At 34.8% G+C, this 13,663-nt stretch overlaps 1 protein-coding gene across 1 annotated transcript in view; it reads right to left on the reverse strand.

Moving 5' to 3' along the window:
* Positions 1–4,731: 4,731 nt before the first annotated feature.
* Positions 4,732–13,663, reverse strand: part of LOC105429929 (uncharacterized) — a 38,762-nt gene continuing 29,830 nt past the window's right edge. The window contains exons 3-4 of the mRNA XM_011643188.3: positions 6,691–6,894; positions 4,732–6,214 (exon numbers count right to left, since the gene is read on the reverse strand). Of these exons, the coding sequence (XP_011641490.2) occupies positions 5,558–6,214; positions 6,691–6,894 (861 nt within the window). The 3' untranslated portion in view covers positions 4,732–5,557. The remainder of the gene's footprint in view (positions 6,215–6,690; positions 6,895–13,663) is intronic.

The raw sequence follows: 13,663 nt of genomic DNA on the forward strand, positions 1-13,663 counted from the left end.
TAATAAACAAAATTAATAAACATACGTCGTTTCGATCTTATATTAGGTCATCCTCGGTGTGATAAAAATTGAAATTAATTGAAAACAAGACTTGAAAAAACGTAACAATCTTAACAATACACGTCAATACATAAGGAATGTTTCTCACATTATTTTTCTGACTAGGTATATTCCGTCAGTAAAAATTGTATAAAATGAATAAAGCTAAGAAACATAGTTACAAATTAAAATTGTATGCGGAAACAAATTACACATTATTTAGCGGAGTTAAAATCGGTGATAAAATAAGAGTCGTTATTTTAGAGTCATTAAGAGTCGTTTATTAATTTTGTTTATTAATTTATGTATTTATTTTCACTAATTATATACTAATTTTTGCATACATACTGTTTTCGCTTATATGCTTCTGATCATTTATTTTTTATTTATTATATACAATTCTACACGAATTGTGTCAGCAATGAGAAGAGTTCAGTCGAGAAGAGTTCGAAATCAGTGAATTCATGTTTTAAAATAATAAAAACAGAAAAATCATAGAAAATTCACAAAGAGTCGCGCAAGTCAAGTTAGTGTCGAAACTTTGATAAAGTGTTATAGTCGACGAGACATTGAGTTGCGAAAGAAATAATTATTTTAAAAATTTAGCAATAAAGCAATGAATAAAAGACCTATAAGATCCCATTTGTTTTTCTCTATGTCTTTCCTTTTTTATCTTTTTCTTTCTCTTTCACATTATAATCAGTTTAAACAGAAGACGAGCCAGTGATATATATGTCCGTTTGACAATGACATTTTCTTAATAAAGGAGAGTGGTAATCGAGGATCTTGTAAATCTACGGATTATTAATACCTGGCAACTCCATATGTGAAATCCGGCAGGTGGCCGGTCTGGCTCCTAATAGCAATCTTAGAATAATTTACATCCATATTCCTCGAGAATCATCGCGGGAACGTTAATGAGCGCTGCGCAACGCCGCGTTTTCGTGATTTCCGAATGTGCCGGTCGCAAGCCAGGTGACGCCTGTCTGGACAATCATAAATTTCAACGTGACAATATCCCGAATTCTCTTACGTAGATCTCAAGTGTGAAATCAATTGCTTCAGTAGCAAGAAAGAAGACAGTCAAACGAAACCTAATCGTTATTTATATATTGTTAAAATGAATAATTAAACATTATATCTTATCTATCTTATTTTTATGATCTTATAACTAAAATATATTTAAAATATATTTAAAAATATGACAATAATATAGCTAATAAGTATCAGCGTTGTAAACAGTGCACAAATATATGTTTAATCTTAACTATGTTTATTAATAAAAAGTGCTAAACGTTCGATTTGAATTTGAATCATCCTCAGTGATACAAAATGTAGTAAGGATATTCCGAGTCTAGTCGGAAAGCCCAACCATAAAATATATTTCATCATAGAACATGTTTTTGGCATTTACTCTACATTTACAATTTTGATTTTATTTATATGTATAAATTTTATAAATATATTATGTATTATAATATATATTTGAAATTTTAAGTATATATGCACATATAAAATAAAAACAAATATACACACGCTAGAATCTTATGCATAAATTAACAAACGAATCTTAATTTGAGCGGCTTTGCTACATTACTGATGTGATTTGTCACGACTAAAGAAATCCGTATAACGATGCGAATAAATCATCACGCACTTTACAAATTCTTGCAGCATGTGCATGTATAAAATCAAGATAAATTTAACGTTGGATTACATCAAAAAAAGATAAAAATAATAAATATTTCCATACTCACGCTAAAAATTTTAAACTAAAAGGTCACATTCCAAATTTAGCTGTATATATAAATAATTTTTAGGTTAAATAAAATTATAAAATAATATAAAATTGCAAACACATTTATGTTTATAACATTCATCAATGTACATCAAGAAATATAAGAAATTTAGTTTCTTGGTAAGAAACGTAAATCTTGCATTTTAGTTTCGTTGATATGGTTAAGTAGAATGCTGAATCGCGTGTAGCGTCTTTCTTCCGAGCGTCCTAGACGACATTATGATCTTCCTCGACAATCGAGTAGCGCCGCTTTGGAGCCCGCTAGACTGAAGAGGGCACGTAATGCCATTCGTGCCCGGCGACAATAGACTGGTATGCGGTGAACGAGGAAGAGGAGGCAGCCGCTGCGAGGATTGGACTTTGGTAATAGAGTCCTCAGGCGAGGGCGAAGGCGAGGGCAGAAAGCATCGGCCGTTTAAGCGCGGCTCCTCGACGGCTAATAATATTAACCGCGCCGCGTCGCACAATGGCCCTTTGTGGAAGCGCCCAGTCGCGCGCGCGTAAATGCCCGTAACATAAATCGCGAGCGGCGACGCGTTTTATTGTCTTCGCGCGACGCACATTACCATCCACTGTGCCCCTACTATCCTTCTCGGTCGTTTTGCAATGTCCGCGGATTTCTATTCGCTAAAGTGGCAACGCCATTTTGGAGTAACTTGCTCTTCTGACGCTGTTGATCGTGAATTTGTCTTATATTTAAAGAAATGAATTTCGAAACTGCCACGTATTATGTTGTCACTTCTTTTCCAGGAATTAAGAGAATTGTTTATATAAGATAATTATAATTATGTATTTATTTTGCTACTTGATTATAAAAAAAAGTTTATCTAATTTTTTAAAATTTCTAATTAAAAATTTTTCTTTAAAATTGAAATTTAGATTTTTAATTATTTTTTAAAATAATCTATACTTATATGTGTCACAAAAATTTGCAAGAATTTAATAACATTTAATTATATCACAAAATATTTCGTATATATCACAAATGTTTAAGGTATTTAAATATTTATTTTTTTTATTTTAATTAAATTTGGTAAAACCATTTTAAAATAATTAATTGCTAAAAAGAATTTTCAAGACATACCATCATTGTTAAAGACCATCGCTATTTTATATATAATATATATAATATATAAATAATGTATATATATATATATATATATATATATATATATAACAATGTAACTTATTACACACAAAAAGCAAATAAATTAAAAATTTTTATAGTGATTTAAAAATATTCTGAAATGTGAAACAGATTCAGAAGATTCAGTATCACAAATCATAATTTTTAAAAATGATACAAATGTTAAATTGATGTAATAAATTTATTTTGATAGTTTGTTGTTGATATTTTCTTGTTTGGATTACAACTTTGAATTGCTATTCATTATTTTAGCAACTATCAAATTAATTCACGACATATATAAAATCACATCTCTATTTCATTATCATTATTTCAATATTTTACAGAACTGCACAATTTAGAATCCAAACGAGCAATACCGAAATTCCGTTGAAAATGCAAGGTCTGCTCGAAAAGGCTTTTAGAAATCGGCGACCACGATATTTTTAACAGTGCCGAATATAAATAGCATTGCAACTACAATATAATAGCGGAAGCAATGTTGCATCGTGTTTATGATTTATGCGCGGTTCATTGTTCGCCACGCGACGCTGACAACGGCCGCATTGTCGTATATCGTTATTATTCCGCCAGTCTCCTTCCCCTCGCATCGACGTTAAACGAACAAAAGCTCTCGACTTTCAGCGAGAGCATCCCGATTCGTGGCGAACATAAATCGCGCTCGTACGAATTTACATAAATATCCGTGTTGCAAACGCGATTTATTCTTCGGTAAACTTCGAATTGACTTTCGCCTAGTGAAAATTGGACGTGTTGTATTCTCTCACATTTAAAACATTCCAACATGAAGTTTCGAACGAAACTGTTAATAAAATTTAATTTTATTCTAAGAACATAGAAAAAATGTTTCGAAAAAATAGTTTTTAACAAGAAATATTTTTAACTCTTTCGCTGAAATAACAAACTCACATCACGTAATTACCAAGTCCAAATTAATTTAGTTTCATACTTACGCTCTTATCCTGTCATTGCTTTCTTCAGATGCGATAAAAGAGAAGAGGAATGAGATGACAGGGGGGGAAAGGGATGCAATGACTGAACGCCGGCGTGATTTGGAGAATAAATTAATATATTTTTAATGGATATATGATAGGTACTGGTTTTTTGCATCCTGGATCATTCGTATGGCAACTTTTAATCACCCCAACCATAAACCGGTCTCGTAGGTCAACTTTGCTTACGGGGGTGGAGCAAATTTTGTACCGCACCGTACTCACGCTTATCTAGGATCTTCGAAGTTTATATACAACACAAAACAAATGCCTATCACAGAGGTCCTCAATGACGTTTTTTCTTCGTTTCTCTTTGTCTCCCAAATCAGTTGACATTATTAGTTAATCACTTCGCTATTACAATAAAATAATGTTGGGAAAAATTTAATTTAAGGTTTAAGGTAAATTTGCCCAGACTATCTTTTGTATAGAAATTTAAGTTTATGTTTATATTAATGTATGTTTTTCTAGTAATTTTCATTAAACCGATCGAAAGTGTGTAAAGAATTGAGAACCTCTATCCTATTGCTTTAAATAATATCCGCGATTGACGAACACTGGGGTATCAACTACTCACAAATTAAATAAAATGGATTTTCTTCTCATTATTTACATTAAATACACGCGTTTATGCACTCACATGCTCGTTCTCAATTTCTCTTTCTCTTTTTTTTAATCAATCAGACACACACACACACACACACACACACACACACACACACACACACACACACACACTCTCTCTCTTTCCCTCCCTTCCTCCCTCCCTCCCTCCCTCCCTCTCTCTCTCTCTCTCTCTCTCTCTCTCTCTCTCTCTCTCTCTCTCTCTCTCTCTCTCTCTCTCTCTCTCTCTCTCTCTCTCTCTCTCTCTCTCTCTCTCTCTCTCGCTTTTTCTGTCTTACCTCAAAAACGGACCTGCCTAATTGGCAAGCGATATCCGCATTTATTGCACATTTTGCCATTTTCTTCCTTGAAAGGAGACACAATGGACGAAATCAAACGCACTCTATGGCGGTCACGCATGCATTCGATATGTCGAACTGATATCAAGTCTTGTCGGTTCGTGCCGATGACGCGAAACTTAGATCCTCGAATTCCTTCGGATCCAAAGAGTCTCAGAATTACGTAACTAATCGCGGTAATATAACCTGAATTTTAAAATTCGATCTATTTATTTCTTTTCTTTCTTCCTTCCTTCGGTTACTTCTGGCTTTGAATTCGTGTCGTTCAGACTCTCAAAGACCTCAGGATATCAAGAATCTAGACGCGCATTCATCGAAGGATGTAAGAATGTTTATAAGTACGCGAGGATATCCATAAGTTTAGCGATTTCAGTCAAAGCGATAGGAAAATCCGTAGAAACGGGGCTACAGAGGACAGTTACCGTAGCTAGTCCTTCCGCGCGATTTCACGACCAGGAAAATCAGTTCCACTTTTCGCGCTTCAATTTTCGCTCATCCGATGATCACTTTACTGTCACTAGTAATCTCGATGAAGGATTACCTCTGTAATCGCTCTCTTCGCTATCTTCGACTGCATTAACTTTTAAGCACATTTCAGAGTCTCTCCACGCCTATTTAACTACGTTGTAGAGGGCGACGTGCAAGCCGACGAAACAGGAGATGTTGGCGACGTCGGCGTCGCCGGCCTGCGATCTGATGCCGCGCTAGTCCGATTGTTCCCCAATAGGCTGTCGATGGAGAATGGATTCAACCTCTTCCTCTCCTCCCTGCCCTTCACCGACAGATCGATGCTGCCGCTTTGGACTTCCTCCTCGCTGGCGGCCTGTCTGATCAGATTCCTGGCGCCGTTACCGACCGGTTGGCGACCCGCCCCGACTCCCACCAGCTCGCGCCGTCGCTCCAGCAGACTCAAGCCCCAATGATGGATGCCTGGTTGGTGATTCAAGTGCTCCATCGATGGATTCTGCGGGTTCTTCCGAAGCTCGCCGGTTTCGCTCGCGTTACTGTTAAGCGCTGGAAAACATTCGCCATCCACGGAACCGTCGGCTGCTGAATCCACTCGCTCGCTACCGCTTTCGCTGCAAGAATCCAATCCGCCGACTACGTCGATTTCCTCGTTAGCGTCGTTACCGGACGCGGATATGTTATTGCTCTCGTTACTTAGGCCCAGTTGACCAAATGAGTTCAGGGGACCACTGGAGGAACTGCGACCCGATGCTGCCTCACTACGAGACTCCCACTCGGCACGCAATGTCGATAGGTCCACTGTTATGCCCTGAAATTAAAAGACGAAAGAATCTATATTACACAGCTAGCATTTAATTATTTACTCGTTTAGAAAATAATAATAAATAATAAACGAATAAGTATGCTTTTACATTTAGATGTAAAGATACTGTCTTGGAATGTTATGAGCTATGCCAAATGCTAACATACAAAATCAATAAATCTTCATAGATATTGCAAAAACGTTATAAATATGCTTACAAGGTTATATTATAGTTACGCATCGTTTCGTTTGTATATCAAATTATTGAATTATTAATAAAATTTAAGAAAGGTAAACAAATATTTTTATTTTTGTTGCTATTATATAATCATCAAGTGTAATGATTTTGATAATATAAAGAATTTCCTTCTTCTGAAAGAAATTGACACGTTAAAGAAATATATAATAAGTAATAAGTAATAACGTAAGTACTTTGAAATTTTTAAATTGCGGAAGGATATTTTTGCGAGCTTGCGGCTTACTTTAGCAGCGAGCTTCCGCTGCTGTCTCTCGAGAGCTTTCAGCAACTTCTTCTGTCGCCTTTCGCGTTCTTTCCGTCTCAACTCTTCAGGTGGGATAGGTTCGCCGCTGCAGCTTTGAGGGTGAGCGTTATGTGCCGGCCTTCCGGGGCCCTTTTTCGTGTGTTCCTTCTTTCGCCATTTTGCTCTCCGATTTTGAAACCACACCTGTAATTGCAATGATTAGCGAAAGTTTAAAAAAAATACAATGTTCGATTATACTATACTTTTTAACGTATTGTTATAGTTAAATCTTTGATAAAAATTAAATAATCCCTTTTATTGAAGAAAATAAAGTTGGAACGATGTGCCTTCTCGTTCATTTCGTGAACGTCAATGAGTTTCGATCACCTGATTCAACTCACTTTCTATGCTTTTAAAAAAAGAAGATTAAATCGACTATAAGTTCACCAATTGACGAAAGTTCGGCGTTGTTCCCCATAGGTGTTGAATTGTAACAGACGTTCGCCGCGTGGCGTAAATCTGCGGATCTTTCCCCGAAGCTTCCTTGCCCTCACCCTTCGTACTACGTAAAATTTCTCTGCGAGCTGTTTAAATCACAGCGCCATCTTCGCCGCGTCGCTATCAGAAGCGACACGAAGGGCGGATGCATTAAGTTCCGAAATTACAGGAAGGCTCCTGTCTCAGAACGAAGGACCAACGACCCTCCCGGGTGTCTTGATTCATTGAGGACGACAACCCTTTGCTTGCGTGAACGCTCGTGGCATGAACGACGATTTAGGGCTAGCGTGAGCCACGGCGCGACCGAAGGGTAGTGAGGGCACTCTCTCGAGAGGCAAGAGGAAATGAACAGAGAGAGAGAGAGAGAGAGAGAGAGAGAGAGGAGGGGAGGGGAGAGGGAGGGAGAGTATGTTGTATACGTGTGAGAGAGAAAGAGAGAACGATGGGGTGGCCGTGGGGGAGAGATAAAGACATTAGTTGTATGGCCCGGCCGACGAGCGGCGCTGAGCTCGCGCGAGCCGAAGATCAATAGATCCCCTCGGCTCCCTGAAACACCTTCCTCGCATCACGTAGCTTTACGAGACTTTCTTCGACTTTAGGACCCCTCCCGAACGAGACCAAAGCGCTCGCTCGCCTCTTCATCCCGCTATCCGTGAATCCTCGTTACTCGCGATTAAACTTCAGGCGATCGTAATTAATTCGATTACTTCGACGGCTCTATTTAGAATCCGTCGCACGCGCTTTTGCTATTTAATCCTCTAACTCTTCGACTTTCAGCTGTGGTTAACGTAATGTAACTGTACTACATCACAAATTTCGAATCCAATCATATTTGAGTAGTTTATGATTATAATTGATATTTTCGCAAATAAACTCGTTAACTCTAATCTTGATTGTTTAACGTAATAACGTAATTTGTAGAAAAAGACAATCTTTGATGTGAAAGCGAATCTTGTCACTAAATTTTTATAAAATTGCTTAAAAGAAATGTCAAATCTAAAAAAAATTGTTACGAAAAAACAAGATATATCAACATCAAATCTAATTAAAAAAATTTTTTCAAATTCAATTATAATGTTAATAAAATAAATATATATAACATAATAAATATATACATATTTATTTTGTAAGTAAATCATAACTTGTAAAAAAAAACAATCTATGATATTGTAAAATTATCGCTAAAACAAGTTTTCTCACTAAACTATTTTTACTTATACATTTACTTAAAATATGATTAAGATTCCAAAAAGACATCATACACACACACACACACACACACACACACACACATATTTATTTAGTTATTTATTTATTTCATTAATTCTGTCACTGAATTAATAAGACTATTTTCAATTAGATCTTATTGGATCTGATCCATTATATTTTCTCGGATTTTATTAAAAAATGTTTACAGAAAGAAAAAAACATTTCAATGTGACAGATTACTATATAAAACTAGAAAAGTAACAAATTGAAATGGAATTCAATTAATTTATCGTCAACAAAAATATCGTCCTTGTCGACAAATATCGCTATCGTTATGTCATCCGAAATCGTACTCATAAATCTCACAGAGTCGTCCTGCCTGCAGTTCAGAAATCACCGTAACGCACAGCTGTAATGCATTACATTGACACGATACATAAGAAACACGACTCGAGTATTAGCATAGCTATTCGTCAGGAATTATCAACGACTGATAACAGTTTAACAAGCTATTTCTATTCGATGAAAGCCGATCTCGTGTTCTAATGGACTAAATAACACAGTTTTTCTTCAGTCGTGCCGCAGCATGCGAGAGAGCATCGCTGAGAGGAAATGCAGCTTACATTGTAAGCGCACAACTGGCTCGACATACATAAAGCGTATCTTTATGACAGTAAAAACTCGAAGAGGCGACATCGCATCCGATAACCATAATCATCATACAGAGCCCGTCGGGAAGATAATGCATTCTAATATGATTACATTTCCGTCAATTAATAAACGATGTTTTCCATGCCGCGCCGATAAGAGCGCTCTTACTTGGCCAATTAAACTGTTCCATACTGTAATTAACCCTTCGCCTTACAATCTTCTTGTTTTTATCATAATAGGAAGTATTCGGTTGGTTATTTGACAGAGTGTAAGAGAAATATAGAAAATGAATGTCAAGTGGAAGAAAACAGAGCGATCGTATCGTGATCTGAAACGTACTATATTCAATTGTATTCTTCCTCCATTCGAAAAATAACGTCGATTTCGCGAATCGAGCTACTGAGTACGAACAATGGACTGTAATAAAATCGTAGAATAATTGCGTTACGGTTAGCGGAGATGATTGGAAATGGCCCAAAGTTTTACAAGCTCGCCGTTGTACCGATACCAATAGGTACCCGCCCGTGATTCGCTGTCAGATGCAAATTATACCTTGATAATGGCGATCACATTCGCGAGCTCTTCTTCAGCCACGATAAATCAAAACATGAGTAGCTCTCGATGTTATGTTTATTATTGCGACATCGGTCACGATTCGCGCATATAATTTCGCACACGCGAAATCGGAACTGCGACGTCGGCCGATAACGCGAGATCATCCCGCGGCAACACCTATGCATCGTAAAATATTGATCGTCGAAATAGTCTCCTCAGTAGAATCCACAGATATCTCAAACCTCTCTTTCGATCAGGACGAAGGATCGAATCGGATTTTGCCGAACGAAGATGGCGGAGACGATAACCCGGTCGAGTGGTGACACAATGTGACACGATGTCATACAGCCGATGCGTCCTTTCGAAGAAACTTCCCTACGACAGGGAATAGCTCTCAGATTAGATAACATCGATCACCACGTATGATAACCCCCATGAACGTATGTGCTCTTTCGGGCACATCTCTTCGGAATATCGCAACAAACAGATAAACGCGATCGACGATCAATCGACGTTATCGACCTGCGCCTGTGGTCGAATTTTGCACTCGCGAATATCATCGAGAAAACCATCTTTTTCTAAAAATATACATTCTAAATATATACATTTGCTACATTGAAAATTTTCAATTTCAAGCTTAAAAATCATGCGATTTTGAATTTAGTCCGGCTCCGTGACATATTTACACGGATTTATTCAGTCTATGGCTATTAAAGATCGACGAGGCGATAGACACGAATTTAAAGTGACTTCAAGATCAAATTTTCGAGGGTCGACAGACAACCGAGGGTTGGTTCCGGCCTCGGACCTTTGCCCCTCAGCTCCGTCTCCAGGGGGTAGTTAGTCCATCTGGTACGTTACCTTCGAAGATCCACTCGAGGGTGCAAACTCGACACAGATTTATCCGCTCAGCGATCGTCTATTTAAATAATGCCGGTGCCGATAGTACGCCATTGTTCTTCAATGATATTTACGCAAGGGTCTCGCAACTCTTCTTTTTTTCATTTATTCATTTCTTCATTTATTTATATAATATCTACTTAAAAATTTTTTTTCTGATAGATCCAAGTTCAAATTTCACTTTTATTTTTTGATCTTAGTTTTAAAACATTTATAGATTTTAAGGAATTGTATATATTTTTTATGAATTGAACTTTAAAAAAGGAGTTTTCGACTTAATAGAATTTTGTGACTTAATAGAATTTTGTGATTCTAAGTAGCAGCTATAGGTGTTAAATAATATCAAAAGACGTAGATTTGACTGTTCAGTATTAAAATAGACGCAAAAATTCTAATTGAGATTAAAAGTAAAGAAAGAAAATTTTGAATTTACACCTATTTTAGATGATTTATCAATGTTGGATAGGATCTATATATAACTTGTGAATTGTGTAATATAAAAAATTTTTTAAAGAATCGGATACATAACAATATACAACATATAAAATTATAAGCATAAAACTCTTCAATCTGACGCAAATTACAAATTGTTTAGACCTATTTTACATCAACGTTATTTTAGCTTTAAGACTTGAAACTTTAAACTTGTTGCACCAAAGCAAAAATGCCTGAAACCTGCGAAACATGCTTGAATTTGCCCTAATCTTAATAAGATAAGCGCAAAATAAATCATTTTAGATGTTGCTTTTGCTTTGATACAACAAATTTAGAATTTTAAGTCTTAGTTAAAGTCAAAATAATATTAGTGCAGTCAGATCTTAAAGTCTTGAAAGCTTTGTCTAAACATAAAGAAAACTTTGCTTTGATAGTAGATGTACATTACTTAAAAAATTTTACACTCTGTTAACAGACACTCTATTAACTTGCCATATTTTGATACAACATAGAATATCTAATGTAAAAATGATAGTTTATAAAGTAGATCCTCATAAAGATCTATCATAACAAGGCAACGTGGGCGCGTGTCATTAAGGCAACGCCGGTAAGAAATTGGCATTAAATCTGTTTGACATGGTTGACCTTCTTCCGGTATTTCGGACAGCTTATGCTTGCGTTCGTCGAATGCAGTCCAGTCGAATCTTTCGACAGGACCGCGGGAAGGGTGAATTCTCAATTTCACGGCTGGTCGGACACACGGTCACCCTTAGATCCTTGAAGCGGATATTTATATTTATCCGCTTAGACACCGCATGCATCCGTTCTCTCCTCCCACATCGATGCATCTTCTCAATTTGCATATCTCGTCACTCGTTTTTATCCTCGCATCATACTCGCGTTACAAACAATTTCGACATTATTTTATCACTTTATTTCTTGTCCGTTTCTTTCGTTGCGTATGTATAATCAGGGAATCACGCGATGTTCGTACGTTATGCGCTCAATCGCATGTTTCTTTTACACTACAGACCTTTCAGTAAAATTAGAACTTTGTTTAGTGAAAAAATAATAAACAAAAAATGCCAAAATAACGTTATAATTTTCGATAGAGATACTGGCTGTATAACAATAACAAAAAGGTTATCAAAATTTTGAAAACAAAAATTTCATATATTTAGAATATCAAATAAATAAATCTGAGTTAAAAAAATTAAAGTTTAAATTAAACAAAATAATATAGGTTTTAATATTAAAAAAATAATTACAATTAAGACTTCTTCATAAATGACAAAAATGTTTGTTTAACTATAAATAATACAACTGTTCCAGTTGTAAATCATTTAAGACTATTGACTATTGATTATTGACTAATAGTTGATAATGGTTTCATGTGTTAAAGAAAGAATATATAAAATGTCAATATACATTTTGCATACTCTAACTTTTAATTGTCATATTTTGTCATTAAAAATAATAATTTTTAGTCGTATTATATATAATTATTTAAATTTTAATAAATGTCTATTAATGACCCGGTGATAAATCGTTCATAATCTTTTTATTTTAATATTAAATAAATATAAATGTAATATAAAACTAAAAAATCTTTTTTGTTTTGCAGAGAAATATATATAAATTTATCCACTTAAGAAATACTTTTACTACTAATTCTAGAAGATTACTCTGAAACTTAAAAAATGAAAGTTAAATATTGCGATTAACAATCTTGCTTTTAAGTATTTTTCAATATTATAGTTAAATAAAAGATGTGATATCTTACTAATAAATAGCATGATAGTAAATAATGATATATAATACTTACCTCTTTAAATATATTTAATGAATAAGTTCTTAATAAAAGAAATTAAAAACAAAAGTGATTTATTATTAATACATTACAATTGGAATAGTCATCTTATTTTCTGAAATCAAGAAATAATAAATAGTAATAATGGGCAATCTCGGCGAACAAAATCTTAGGCGTCTAATAATCTATCTTTATAGAAATTTAATATTAAAAGATAAACAGTAACAGGCCGACGTTTTAAGACCTTTTTTTTCTGTTGTTTGAACAAAAGATACCTTTTTCGATGTACTTTTGCGCACTGAACACGAATCCGGCAATTAAATTGCTTTATCACATCAGGTTTTTGAGATATTTGTGATTTTTTGCTAGTAAAATAAATTTTTTTCTACTTTCATTTACATTTTAAAGTGCCAACTTTTACCTTTAAAACAACAGAACAAAATTTTTTTAACGCTGTACGTTTTTTCATCGAATTGCGTAGTCAAATAGCCAAGAAGAACATTTTATGCCAAATGTTTTTAAAAGAAAAAATTTTAAGAACTGCGTGATGATTTTAATTGCAAGGTTTTTAAGATCATTAAAATCCGAATTTGAAATCAGATTTTTCAAAATCTGATTTCAAAATTAATTAAATGCAGATTAAATGTGACAGATCAAAAATTTGTCATCGGTAAAAATTTGCCATTTGCGCTAATTTAAATTAATGCGCTAATTAAATTTTAGAAAAATATTGTTCGCAATATAAATTTTGCAATTTAAACAGTTGTAAAAAAATTTCAAATTTAAATTAAGTAAAAAATTTGTAAATAATTTTAAAGCTTTAAGATACATCTACTTGACTAAAAAGATTGAACACCCAATAAGTAAATAATTATTTACTCAATGAAAAAAAAGTACGGCGTTAAAAAATCTATT

The sequence above is a fragment of the Pogonomyrmex barbatus genome, unplaced genomic scaffold (assembly GCF_055798465.1).
Source record: "Pogonomyrmex barbatus isolate J1 unplaced genomic scaffold, ASM5579846v1 scaffold15, whole genome shotgun sequence".
Classification (NCBI taxonomy): Eukaryota; Metazoa; Arthropoda; class Insecta; order Hymenoptera; family Formicidae; genus Pogonomyrmex; species Pogonomyrmex barbatus.